Source organism: Alexandromys fortis, unplaced genomic scaffold (genome assembly GCF_014885135.2).
Source record: "Alexandromys fortis isolate MF-2015 unplaced genomic scaffold, M_Fortis_MF-2015_v1.1 scaffold_25, whole genome shotgun sequence".
NCBI classification, from domain to species: domain Eukaryota; kingdom Metazoa; phylum Chordata; class Mammalia; order Rodentia; family Cricetidae; genus Alexandromys; species Alexandromys fortis.
The window spans coordinates 13,059,936-13,074,679 of NW_026067904.1; the positions used below are offsets into that span (position 1 = coordinate 13,059,936).

The 14,744-nt window shown below is 38.8% G+C and overlaps 1 protein-coding gene across 1 annotated transcript in view; it reads left to right on the forward strand.

The window, feature by feature from the left end:
- Ccdc178 (coiled-coil domain containing 178) overlaps positions 1 to 14,744 on the forward strand; it is a 374,856-nt gene that overhangs the window by 137,182 nt on the left and 222,930 nt on the right. The window contains exons 15-17 of the mRNA XM_050134843.1: positions 988 to 1,101; positions 3,217 to 3,362; positions 5,749 to 5,908. Of these exons, the coding sequence (XP_049990800.1) occupies positions 988 to 1,101; positions 3,217 to 3,362; positions 5,749 to 5,908 (420 nt within the window). The remainder of the gene's footprint in view (positions 1 to 987; positions 1,102 to 3,216; positions 3,363 to 5,748; positions 5,909 to 14,744) is intronic.

Consider the following 14,744-nt stretch of genomic DNA (forward strand, 5'->3'; position numbering starts at 1 on the left):
CTGGCCCTTCCTCCCCAAAAAATCATGGACAAATATGTGTGCATCCTGTCATTTATCTTTCAGAGAAGTGGAGGGTGTGTCTGTAGAGATACATTCTTGTCTTTCCCTGTACGGAGGACACACATATACTTGGGGCGACTTGCCAACATTGTAGGGCTTTTTTAAAATACTTTTTGCAAATGATGGTCTGACTTTGGTTATTAATAATTTTCAAAATGCTTTGGTTTCTAAACTGTGAGTTACAAGGAATTACTGCTAAAAATTTATTTTTTTGACTTTCAAAGTCTTGCATTATAAACCACAGAAAACTGGAGCCTAACCAGGTTGAGCAAGTGGAGATTTCTAAATGGGATCCTTACATACACATAACAGTACTAAACCTAGAGGGATAACTGGTTTTAATAATGACTCCTTCTAACATTAATGAGTGGGGATTTGTTAATTATATTAAGCATCTCAATGTCATTTTCTGAGTATAACAATGACTTCTACCAACAATTGATGACATTTGTTTCCCCTTAATATTCTAATAGTCTAGCTTTTTATGTTCTTGTTGTTCACCAATCAATTCTTATTTTGTGTTTTAAAAACTAATAAATTTTAAGAACTAGCATTTAGCACAAATTTTGGGAAAGTATAAGCTTTTGTACATTTTTTATTTGATAGTGGTTTCTGATAATTTGTGTTTAGAGCTTCAATTTTAGCTGAAACATTTTAAATATTATAATGAAATATTTTAATTTCTATGGATGTTCATCATATTTGCTTATTTATTTGAAACAGATTAGACCTTCCATGACTCAGCTAATTCAAACAATGTATTGGGATGAAAGGTGCCACAGTTCAGAACTCACTGGCTGTATACCTTTCCTTTCATACATTAAAATAAACATTGTGATTATTAAGATAACCACTACGTACTATTTATCTGAATCAGGGCAATTGGATCACAAATGTTATATAACATAAAATCTGAATGTCCTCTAGATGCTTCATGAGATACGGGGAAAGAAAGAACTTGTAAGACGGAAAGTAGAGGCAACAAAGAAAAAGCTACAAAGAAAGAGCAAGAAAAGTCGTAAGGAACTCACACAAAGTGAGGTGAAAAATTAAATTTTCAACTTATAATTTCTTATGCCAATGAAAACTCATCAGGCAAATATAATTGTAAAGTGATGCCTTGTGTTAGAATTGCTCTCACTAAATGGTCTCTGCACACACATCACACACATACATGCACACACATGTGCACACACACACACACACACACACTGCAGCTATATATCCTGTCTTCCCCACTGCTCTAGTCTATAAGGCACATAGCCTTTAGCAGGAAAATAACCCAGAGCAACTCAAAATTCATGCTGGGTTTACACAGGAATCTGCTGCTCTCTTGGCTCTCCCACTGATCTCTACGTGGAACTTCTAGGAAGCAATGAGGCAAAAGAAAGATGAATGGAGGAAGGAAAGCAAGGCCCATGAGAAGGAGAAGAATGTTGGTACCCTCCCATAATTCTACTCCGGAAAGGGTCTCTGTTGTTGGGGTGTTGGTTGGAGGAACTCGGTGAGCCAGCAAGGTCCTGAGGGCTCCACCCCTGTGACTGGGACCAATGCCTTTTAAATGCCATCCCAGGGGCCAAGCTTGCTCCTTTCCCTTTGTGAGGACACAGCAAGAAGATAGCATCTTTTCAAAAGAATGAGCCCTAAGCAGGCACCTGTTGTAGGAGGAGTGAAGGCCTGCTTTTTGTCTGGGCCACCCAGCTAGCTTACACCCAAAATAACAACCCAGAAACTGTATTCATTTAAACACTGTCTGGCCCATTAGTTCTACCCTCTTATTGGATAACTCTCACATCTTTATTTAACCCACTTCTAATAATCTGTGTAGCACCATGAGGTTTTGCCTTACCAGGAAAGAGTCTAACCAACATCAGTTTCAGGTAGGAGCTTCATGGCCTCTCTCTCACACACACTCTTCTTCACAGCATTCTGTCCTGTCTACTCCACCTACTTAAGTGCTGCCCTATCAAAAGGCTAAAGCAGTTTCTTTATTCAACCAATGCAAGCAGCACATAGACAGAAGAACCTCCTACAGGCACCAAACCTGCTTGCCTTCTATTTCTGAACTTCTCAGTCCATTGAATGTGCACTGTTTATACATCATCAATTTCACTCATTTTATTACCCTGACATGGGTGACCTGAACAGGAAGAGAGGAAAAAGGAGGGAAGCCAGAGAGAGGAAGGAAGGGAAACAGAAAGGAAGGGAAGAGAGGGGAAGGGCAAAAGAAGGTTTCGACTTGAAATCTAGTAATCTGATTTTCTTTAATTCACAAAATCATCATTTATCAAAAATATGTTTATTGAGTAGAAAGTTTAGTAAGACATATCCTTAATCATTAATAAAAATATTATAATAATGACATATAATTTGACAATATAGGTTATTATTTTTAAAAGATTAAGATTTATTTAAAATATATAATTGAAAATGTTTCATTTACTAGGAAATTGTTGGTTTTAGAAAGAATCTTCATTTAGATAGCTAAAGCCATTTTTTTCCATTCCTCTTGTTTTGGTCATACAAAGACTTAAGTTTAGTCAGCTTTGGCCAGTAATATGGTAATACTCCACTCTGTATTGTCAGCATAAACATCTTAACCCTGTTTTATTCAGTGGTGATAAAAAGGTTTTCTTAATTTTATAACCCCTTATCAGAGGTCAACTCACCTAAGAGACACCTCAGCATAGATTTAATTTCCCGGAATCATCCCAGGAAGTTGTGCTGACAAAATGTGGTTTTGTGTTGTTTGAAAGATGAGAGAGCATCTGTGCTTAGCTGACATTCCACGCACACCCCTCAAGGGTCATCCTGTGTGGGTGAGAACCAGAGTTATGCATGTGTGTCTTGAGACAGAAAGTTTATGTATTTTAGGACATGTGGCAGTCTGGCATCAGTGTGGGTGGGCGATCAAAGAGCAAAGATGTGATTCTAAGCTTAGGAAGCTTGTCTGGTGATGTTAGAACACGTGCTTACACCATGGTCTAACATGCTAAGAAATCGTTACTCTTTTATTGTCTTTACAGCCAGCCCTGTCACCATGACGTTTACATTGTCTCCTATGTCACTGCTCATCTACTGCCTATGTAGCTTGTGTAGACATGTCTCTAAATTCCAAAGTGTTAAAAAGAAATCTTTGAAACATTTTTTTTTTAGGGAAAACGTTCACTGATTCATCAAGAAATAGAGCTAACTAAACATAAAACAGTTGATTTCAATGCAAAAAGCAAAGAACTGGGTAAAGAGATAAATACAATGAAACTGGAAAAAATAAATTATGAAGATAGACTTGAAAAGCTGAAGTAAGTTTTGCAAAATAAGAATCATATTTACTCCATAATTAATAAAATCGGATTTTTATATTTAAAATATGTTCTTAAGATGGTTCATATTTTCAGAATTTTATCTGAAGTATGTGATAAAATACAATTTTTAACCATTTTTTATTTATTTGTGTATAATTACAAGTTGCTTTCCTTCTTTATTTCTCCCTTGGGTTTATTTTTTGGTGGTATTTCTCTTTTTCCACATATGTGAACTTTTCTCTGTTATTAATAATATTGTTCATTAATTCAACACATTGTTAGTATTTGTGAGCCATGTTTAATATTTTATGGCTTCCCCCTAACCTTGGAAGTTACAGTTTTGAGGGAAGAATTTACAAACAAACATTCTATAGACTCTATCAACTTTTCACATCTCCCTTCTTCAGTGGCCTCTTCATGAGCGCACCTCACCTATCAGGGGTGCTGTCCCTGAAAAGGGTCCTTGGCTTCTAGACAGTGCTCTCAGGCCCACAGGGTATCCATGTGTCCTCATGCGGAAATTGTACTCTCATCCTGTGTTCATGTTGACTCTGTTTCCTCTTTTGTTAAATATCATAAAATAGGTTTGCATAATGATTGGAGGGTAACTGACAGATCACATTAGGATGGTGGCTTGATAGCCAACAAAATATTATCACGTTCAGCACATGGCAGTTAGTTTGATAAAAAAAATCAAAAGTGGACCTGCCCTACTATAGGAGAGCCTCTGCCCTCCACACCAAAGCCTGCACTCCTGTCCATGTACGTTACACTCCACACACTCATGTACACACATGCATAAAAATACAAGCAAAGAACAGCTACGTGTAGCCAGAAACAAGATACTCTCTAGTGGACTTAAGTCAGTTCACCTTAGAGGGCTATAGTGATCATGATATGTAGTCGTATATTATTTGTATTTTGATAAACAAATCTTACCTGCAGACCAGAGGCAAAGATAAAGCCATTAGAGGTCAGGCAACAATGACACACATCTTTAATCCCAGAATTTGGGAGACAGAGTCAGATAGACCTCTGTAAGTTCAAAGCATATACATATATACATACATATATATGTGATTTAATATATAAGCCTAACCCTAATACCGAGCTGGATACCAAGGCTTATATATGTAAACATATAAAATGTATTTATATGTAATATATATAATTATATATTTTATACAGTCAAAGTATATATAATATAGTTAATAATATATAACATATAGTCAAAATATATATAATTATACATAATTATAGTTTATAGTTTTGATTATTATATTATACTATAACTATATATAAGTATAACTATATATCTAAACTATATATATTATAACTATAATTAATATCATTATATTATAACTATAATTATTGCTTGATAACTGTTTTGTATATGTAATTTTACTATTTTAAAGTTAAAACCTTCCTTTGTAATTAGACAGAAAGGGTGAGATGATGTGGGGTGCCCTTCTGTATATGTGTTGCTTTTACTGGTTGATGAATAAAACTGTTTTGGCCACTGGCTTAGCAGAGTATCCAGCTGGGAAATCTGAACAGAGACAAAGAGAGAGTGTAGACAGAGTTGAGGAAAGGACAGCCAGCCTCTGAGGAAACAAGATGTGTAGAAAATGAGGTGACTCCACAGTCACATGGCAATACATAGAGAAATAGAAATGGGTTAATTTAAGATGTAAGAGATAACTAGAAATATGCCTGAGTCATTGGCCAAACAGTCTTGTAATTAATATAGTTTCTGCGTAATTACTCTGGTCTGGGCAACCTTGAAACAAAAGTGCAGTCTCTGTTTACAATGGTCATATAGCTATTATCTGCAAAAGACTAACTTATCTGTGTCATATCATATATAAAAGCAAGGAAAAGCCAGGTGGTGGTGGTGGCGCACACCTTTAATCCCAGCTCTAAGGAGACAGAGGCAGGTGGATCTCTGCGGGTTAGGGCCCAGCCTGGTCTACAAAGTGAGTTACAATCAGAATTGTCACACAGAAAGACCTGTCTCAAAAAAAGAAAAAGAAAAAAAGACAGAGAGGGAGATGGGGAATAGAAAGAATATTAAATAGGTCTAAAAAGTATAAACTTAGAATTATACAAATTGCACTAGATTTATAAAGACCTGAGATGGGCCACAAATCCTCCTCAGCCTTCTTATTGGGTGCCGTGCACGGCTACGACAGACCCCCTGACTAAAGTCCGGGGACTGCTCTGTAGTGTTGCTTCTGCGTTCTGATCACAGTTCACACTGGCAATAGCTTCTGAAGCGTGTTTACTGTTGACGCTCTTGTCTTACTGACTTCTGACGCTTTTTAGAGACTAGTAGTTTTCTTCTGTAAGCCCTGAGATCACATGTGAAACTCCTTCCACACAGCAAAGAGTTCTTCAAGCTGAGATTTGACAGGGAACACGCACAGGGTGTGTATGACCATCTCATGCAGGAGAAGCAGCACTGTGAAGAGAGGATCTTTGAGGAGGAGGGGCGATTCCAAAAGCTTGTGGACATGCGAAAGAGCACCCTGGCCGATATATGGGTGAGTCCTACATGAACATGAGAGGAAACACGGCGATAGCCAAACACGCTGCACACGCTTCATCTGGGGCTGGTGTGATAGCGCTACTTAGATTTTAAAAGTCATTGTGTTCGTGCAGGAGGCCTGCGGCTTTTATTTTTCTTTCTGGAGTAGTCCTCGCGTGTTCACACGGGGCATCGGACGTTCCGTGCATTCTGTGTGGACTCTGAAGTAAGAATGTAGGTTGTGTTCCTCCAGTGCAGAGATAGGATGCTGCTGCTGCTTCATTTCCATGCAAACATCGCTGAGTATTACAAGTCACTTTTAGTGGTTAAGTGAAAACACTTTACGTTCTTTTCTTTAAGAATGTGTCTAACCCTTTGAAATCATATGCCAAAATATGTCTTGCACCTGAATTTTATTAATCAAACTATATGAAGCTAACTATATTATTAATTTTTATATAGATTCTAACTAAACACATTCATTATACTATCCCCTTTTACAATTTACAATGGTTTTTGTTATATATCATTGCAGTAAGCTAGTAAGAGTTTAAAAATGTGTTGAAATTTCAATTTTTTCATTGTACAATGCACAGTTCTCCTGAAAACCAAATTATATCTATTTTTGCCCAAATAGATAAGATATGTGCAATATTTTATAACTTTTATCAGCTTATTTAATCCTACTATTTATACTTATATATTCTATTATGATATATACACTTATTTCAATTTCCTTTTGTTCTTTCATAAGGCAAAGAAAGCTTTACTAATTTTTTTAAAAATTGGCTCAAATGTACCTCAAAGGAGCGTTCATAGTGGTTCTGAATCATTCATTATTAAGTAATTATTAAATTAATAATAGTTTTATAAATAGTGGTGGTAAGTAACAGTCTTTTACTTGAATGTGGCTTGGCTACTGAAAAGTTTCCTTTTCCTTCCTTAAAAATGAAAATGCTTGGCGCCATCTAGTGGCGATAAACGATGCCTCCTCCCCAATCGAGGGATTCTGAGAACTCCCGTGTTTAAGTCTCAGGCCTGTGACCATGAGGACTCAAACGCTGAAACTAAAAAGCAGCTCTCACTACAAGACTTTGTCATTTGCTTACTCGAGCACTGTCCCTCGCCCCCGTGTTACTGAAACTGTAGCATCATTTCTTTGAGTTCAATCCCATTTCACAGTTCTGGTGCTGAGCACACGTTGGAAAGCCAGCAATCACTCCTTGACCGGCACTTCAGCACTTCAGTGGAACAATAATCAGTGAAATGCTAAAAACTGTCAGCTGGAGAGAGATGGAGAAAACAATACCCGACCTAACCAGCCCCTAGCTTACAGAGATTTGCAGTTCTTTCCACCAAAAATCCAGTCCGTGCCTTTCTACCCACAAATCTCCAGCCCCACAGCCCCCTTAGAAGCATGGTATGGGTCCACCGTTTTGCTTAGCGGTGGTCTCCATCTTAACCCCTTTGATTGACTCACAGGAACTTGTTTGTGGTCAGTTGACCTCTTTTTGGATGAAGGCAGCTATGCAGCTATTTTTCTTTCCTGTGTCTCAAAAACTCAGACTTCAGGGAGGAAGTCAATGAACACTTGGGTCATGAACGGATGGGTAGATATTTACAGCCATGCATGGATGGTTGAGGGCCATGTGCTTTGGTATTTAGTTTGCTGGCCGCATGCAGGCATGACAGTAGCAAGAAGCAAGAGTTCTTTCAGACTGCACCGATCTGATAGTCCAGATGTGTCCGAGGACACTCCTGCTGTTTTCTGGTACCAGTCTCTCATCCTCCTGCTCCTCCTCTGTTCCCACTCCTGATCTTTTCTGTCCTCCATCATATCTGAAATGTTTGCCACCCTTTCTATCCCCTCAAGTGAAATAGTTATGTCTTCTATTGTTTCTGACCTGAAGTATTCTTTGACATACCTCAATAATGCTCATTAGGAACCTGACTATATAAAGTTGACTCTTAATCTGTCTCTTGGAATGATTTATCCAAATGGCTCGCCATATGTGACCCAAAGCATAGAGTTCAACTGTGTGATACGAACATTTAAGGTTCACTGGTTACTAAGTCTCCACATTAAGGATGCTCTTAGTGTGTGACTGACATTAGGTTTCTGGCAGTGAACAGTGTGGAAATGCAATGTGCTTCCTTTCTTCCCAGTGGCCATGATGTCATTCCTCTTTAGAAACTGTAAGTTCATAAATGTCTCTACAAGGCGCTCCAAGATAGGAAATGTCACATGAAAACTAAACTTGGTGTTATTGATCTAGACTGTCCCCTTTGGGCAGAAGAATTTATCACAATTATAGATCACCTGTAGATGTTGTTTAAAAAATAAATACAATATCTTCTATAGCATTGATCGATGATGTAAAACACAAATGTGAGCAACTATTAACAGGGCTTGAGATTACATCCTACTCTGTGTTCTCTTGGCAGCCCAAACTTTCTCCATGGCAAAGCTTCTCTCTGGGGGTTTTGTTTTTATTGTTGTTGTTTATTCATTTGTTGTTTCCTGCGTTCAATTGGTGTAAAAGTTCCTTCTGTTTGTGTTGAAATAGGTGCAGCGGGGCTGCGTCCCCAGCACCCCGGCCGCCTGCTAGCTCATGCCCGAAATAACAACACACAAACTGTATTCATTTAAACACTGGTTGGCCCATTTCTTATCTAGCCTCTTCTAGGCTAATTCTCACACCTGGACTAGCCCATTTCTAATAATGTGTGTAAGCACCCCAAGGTGTGCTTACCGGGAAGATTCTAGCCTATGTCCATCTTGGGTCAGAGCTTCATCGCGTGTACCCAGGAGAGCGAAGCAGGGCCTCTGCTGCTGAGAGCAGAGCTGTCGAGTCTGAGCTCACTTCCTCTTCCTCCCAGCATCTTCTTCTGTTTACTCCTCCCACTTATGTTTTAACCTATCAGGGCCAAGGAGTTTCTTTATTGTTTAACCAATGAAATCAACAGATTGATATATGACACTTCCACATCACTTCCCCTTTTTCTGTTTAAACAAAAAAAAGAAGGCCTGTAGGCTGAGTGTATCTCAGACTCGGCACTGGGGCCTAAGTCACGAACTAAACAAAAAAACGGCACCCGGGAGCGTGCTGTCTTAGCTAGCGGGCTACGCGCTTGAGTTGGGGGCAAAATAGCCCGACGTTGGATGCCATGTTTGTGTGTTGCTTTCATTGGTTAATGAACAAAGAAACTGCCTTGGCCTAGTTGATGGGGTGGAACTTAGGTAGGTGGAGAAAGCAGAACTGAATGCTGGGAAAAAGAAGGGCAGAGTCGGAAAAGTCATGGATCCTCTGCCGGAGATGGATGCCGGTTAGAATATCTGGTAAACCACTGCCATGTGACAATACACAGATTAATGGAGATGGGTTAAACTAATGTGTAAGAGTTAGCCAAAAAGAAGTTAGAGCTAATGACCAAGCAATGATTTAATTAATACAGTTTCTGTGCAGTTATTTTGGGTGTAAGCTTGCAAGGAAGCCGGGAGGAACAAGCAGTCCGCTCCTTGCAACATTCAATCTCTGCTCTTTGTCCTTTATGTTATGAGGGGATGGCAATGAACTACACTGGAAGAACAGTTCCAGACTGAGTATATACACAGATGGTATCTCAGTGCTTTCCGTGTTAACTTTGCTTCCTATTTCCCTACTTAGGGAGATATCTCTTTCCCTCATTATTACCAGAGAACAGCATTTTTCCTAGTCAGTAATTCCTTGACCATTTCACATGGAGAAAACTTGGCTTCTAACAAAATGGTGACCCTTCCCCAACCTCATTCTACAGCCAGGTGCCTAAATAACAAGCGTCAGATAACTTTAACCTAGGCTCTAACTTCAAAGCTTGTTACAGTGTGTGAGTTAGTTCTCTTATTGAGCACTCACCATTTTTTTTTCATTTCCCAACAACTATTTCACAAGTAGTGCTCTGTTTACAACACTCCATGTAGTGTAATGAAATTCTAGGAACTAAGAACTTTGCACCAGCAGGAAGATGGACTATGGACAGTAGACATGAGTATTGAGACAAAACTCAAGTTACAAATGGTGACCTTCATCCAATGTCCAGAAATATTGATGATTATTAGCAGGAAAAAAATAACCACATCATTTATGGTGTCAGTAATGGAAATTGATGAATAATAAACTGGTGGAAAAGAGGAATTAACCAATGAATTTCTCTGACATGGGAAGTTTTTCTTAGTGATAACATTCCTGACAGAGAAACCATTTTAATACAACATGAAAGTTCTTCGCATGAGGAATGTGTTTCACATAATGAATGCTTTCTGTACTAGTGTTTCCGATACAGTTATCAGTGAGCCATAGAACATATGAACTTGGCACATCAGAAGTCTGTGGCTGACTGGGAAAAGCATGTTTTATTAGCACATCAGAAGTGCTAATTTTGCATCAAGAAATGGAGTTTTTACCCAGACCTAATGCTGAACTGGTCACAAACATTTAAAAATCATGAGAAGGGTACTACATGGAGTAGTGGGTTCTTAAATATAAGTTCAAAAGATTATGAATATTTGATTTACTAAAGAAAAAAAGCTTTATTTTCTTTTCTCATCTCTCTGCTAGGTCCCAGAATTATTGCTAATACAATGTTAAACTGCGTACCTGAAATCAGAAGAGAATTTTATTTATGCAGAGAACCGGCCACCATCTTTAGCTTTTATCTATGTAGAGAACCGGCCACCATCTTTAGCTTTTATCTCTCCCAGCTGCTTAGAGGCATCTCTTACAGTCTTTGGCTGTTATTCTTTGTGAGTTTTCTATGCATATTTTCTACGTAATTGTAGCATTTTATGAACATAGTTTACATGTTATATTTTTACAGTTGCTTTTCATTCTCTAGTACATTGCCATTTTCAGTGCCTCACCCACTGCAGACTATCAGTAAAACACATAACTTCTTAAATTTTTATTAGCAGTTATTAATTATGCATGATGACAGGCTGCATTATGGCATTTTCATATATGTACATAATGCATTTTGATAGTATCCACACCTCATTAGCCCCATGAAAGGCAAATACCATGGTGTACATCTATAACCCCAGAGCTAAAGGCAGACCCCTGGAATTCAATGGGCAGGTAGCCCAGCTACATTGATAATTTCTAGGCTCTGCTACAGAACCTGTCTCAAAGAGTAGGGTATGGAAAACAGTTGAAGACAACATCCAACCTTGACCTCTGGCCTCCACACATACATGCACCCACATGTACACACCAAAGAAAAACAAACACCACACACAAATACACAGAGACCTGATCTTTTTTATGCTGCTGTGGCAAGATGAATAGGTCTGTGTTTTCCATGACAGAAGAGTAATTGACTTTTACAGATTATATGCGTACGTTGGAGGGGAATGCAGGATGTTAGATAATGTGGGACCAGTAAAGACTTCTGTAGTGACACCAAGACCTTCCAATGACTGAGGACCAGATTTCTGTTGTTGTTCCTATAGACAGAACATAAATGACTCTGATACTGATGTTGAGAAGCATTGTCTAGATGTTACTATGAGGATTGTAATGCTGATAACCTGATACCTCATGGCATAGTTATCTAGAAATAGGGTCTGTGCGTTAAAGAAAATGTGTGAAGCTGGCATAATATAATATAATATAATATAATATAATATAATATACTTGGAGGAGCTACTTGGTGCTCAGCAACAAACTGAAGCTAAGAGTCTAGAATTCAGGGAGCAAGAGTTTGGGTGTAGTTTCCCCTATAGAAACTTTGGGGGGAAGATGCTCCATTAGAGGCTTCATGAATTCAGCACTATCAGAAAAAATTAGACCAAAGTAGATATACCAAGTCATGCCAGCATGAAATGGGAAGGAGTGTGAGAACAGAAGCAACGGCCCCAAGACTGGACTCAGCAGGTGAGGTGGAGTCACTCCAGGAGACAGTGAAGTAGGAAGGGTGACCATGGGTATGAATGGCTAATGACTTGTGGAACTAAAGTTAACGTGATTTGAGTAAGTCCATAAACTCTGAGATTAAAATGTTGGCAAGGCCATCCGGTTTGATTTTGAGGTAAAATGGGATGGTGGTGCGAGGTATACGAAGACAGAGAAGGCCCAGTCCTTGAGCCGGACTCTTTCCTAGGCATGTCAAAATGACCAGAAGTCCATTCAAAATACTGCATCTGGCTGACTGGCTGTGTACTGTGTTCTCTAATTACTTTAAAACTCAAAGGAAGGACTATCTTCTGACATGTGTAAGGAGGTGTGGGTTGGAAGCACTATTGAAGAACCAGGGTGCTACTAAAACCAGCCAGACGTTCTAGACTATGGGAGCTATGAGAAGAAAATCTTCACTCCATCCCTGATTTAGCTAATTCTAACAACATTCTCTAACAAGGATGAAGCATAGAAATGTGTCTAAACTGCTTTGCCAGGGAGTGACACACTCAAGTCCACTCTGGAAAGGTGGAGACTGGGAAAATTGTCCAGTTTAATTAGTAAGTAGGCATTGAGTTCTTATTACAGTCAGTATACAATTATATACCCCTTTATTGCAAATTGATTCTTTTCTCATACAATATATCCTGACTAAAGTATTGCCTCTCTCTTTTTCCTCCCAGTTCCTCCCCACATCCCTTCCCATTAGGATCCATTCCCCTCTCTGCCTCTCATTAGAAAAGAACAGGCTTCTAAGATATAACAACAAAACACAACAAAGTAAAATAAGATAAAACAAAAACCACCAGATGGAAGTTAGACAAGGCAGACCAACAGAATGTAAAGAACCCCAAAAGAAGGCTGAGAATCAGAGACTGACTGGTTCACACACTCAGGAGTCCCATGAAGGGTTCTAAACTGAAAGCCATACTATATACACAGAAAAACTGGTGCAGATCTATGTGGGCCCTGTGCTTCTTGCTGTTCCAGTCTCTGTGTTCAAATGAGCTTTGCTCAGTTGATTTAGAAATACTTATTCTCCTGTGTCCTCCATCCCCTCTGGCTCTTAAACTCTTTCTGCCTCATCTTCCATTGGGCTCCATGAGGGACTTGTTGGAGACATCCTATTTAAAATTGTGTGTTCTGTGTTCCAATGTTGTTTGTCTCTCTGTCTCTCTCTGTGTCTGTTTCTCCCCCTTTGTCTCTCTCTTATCAGTGTCTGTTGTGTCTCTATGCCTGGCTGAAGGTCTCTGTATTTGTTCCCATCTGCTGCAGGAGGAGACTTCTCTGAAGCTGGCTGAATAAGGCACTGATCTATGAGTGTAACAGAATATCATTAAGAGTCATTTTATCACTACTTTTTTTAAAGACCAGTAGTATTTGGTTTTACTCTAGAACTCTGGGCAATCTAGTCTCTGGTTCTTCATCACACAGGCAATGTCAAGAATGTGCTCCATCTCATGAAGCATAATTCTTAATAAAGATTATTGGTATAAATGACAAGTCCTCCATTCTGGGAGGTAAGGCCAACGTCACTGGAAGATTCTGAAGCATCATTTTCATACGCTGTTTCTAAACAGTAAATCAAAAGGGGGAAGGGCATTCACATGCGTCTTCAAGTGACTGGAGGTGTGCCCAGTGGTAGATCACTTGCCAACATGTATGAGGCCATGACTTTTATCTTCAGTGCATGCACACACATGTGGGGGGGGGGATAATAAACCTTTCCCCTTCTCAAAAATGTTTAGAAGAAAGGGCCTTCAAGTATTGACAGAGGGTTATCTAAACTATATCACTAATATCATGCTACAATGAGTATTGTAGCATGCTTGTGTGTGTGTGTGCATGTGTGAATATAGTGTAATCAGTGCATATCTCACCATTTTTCTTTCTTGGTTAATATAATTAGGAGCACCTCTCGTTATCCCATTATCCTGACCACTCGCCTGTACAAGGCGTCCTAACCTACAGGAAGATCGCCTCAGCTTGCTTTAAGAAGTAGTGCTGCAGAAGCGAGACATCTGTAGGGTTGCAGTGTCCATAAGCACAGATCTAACCAAAGTGATAGATCAATTAGGGACCCATTTTCAGTTACCAGAGCTTTCAAGTTCCAGAGGCTTCCCACTGAAGTCACATCACTGAAATTTTCCTCCTAGAATTAGGATTTAAAAAAAAAAAAAAAACAAAAAAACCTGGCCCTGACGCTCTGACAAAACATCCCACAGTGTTTTGTTCACTGTGTGTATGTGCGGGGGGAGCGGGGGTATATTGTCAACATTACCCAAATCACTCTTCCACTGTCTGATTTATTCGCTTGCAGAAAACACATATACCTGACCTCCTGAGGGAACTGCATATCTCAAATTTGGGTGCCATGATAATCATAACAGTTTGAGAGGAAATGAAATAGGCTATAAAGAGAAAGGAAATGAAATATATAAACTGTTGTATGGTGTCAAGTTCATTTTCAGTACGATATAAAATAATGAAAATGCTTTTCGATAACCTTTGTTGATTTTTATAATGTGAAACACTTTTTATGAAAAAGACAATGAATGTGCTAAACAAAAAAAGTGAAAAAAATATTTCCAGCTTTGACTCCAATTTCTGCATTTTTGCCCATGAGTTTACATCAGAGTTGAATTCTGAGACAAAACAATTTTTAGACAAAAGATTCTTTCCTACCCTATCTTTAAAAAAATAAACAATATTTTAAATCTCAAGTATAAGGGTCTTGTCCTTCATGAACCAATTCAGTATGGTAGGCAGCAAATATATTTCTCTAATTTTATAGTTATATTTTGAGAATTTAAACAGAGTAACATTGAACATAGCTTTCCCATCACCACTTGGTTTTTCAGATACAAATATGGGATTGTAATGGTCCTCTCTCTCCTCCTCCAACATACAAACATCCCA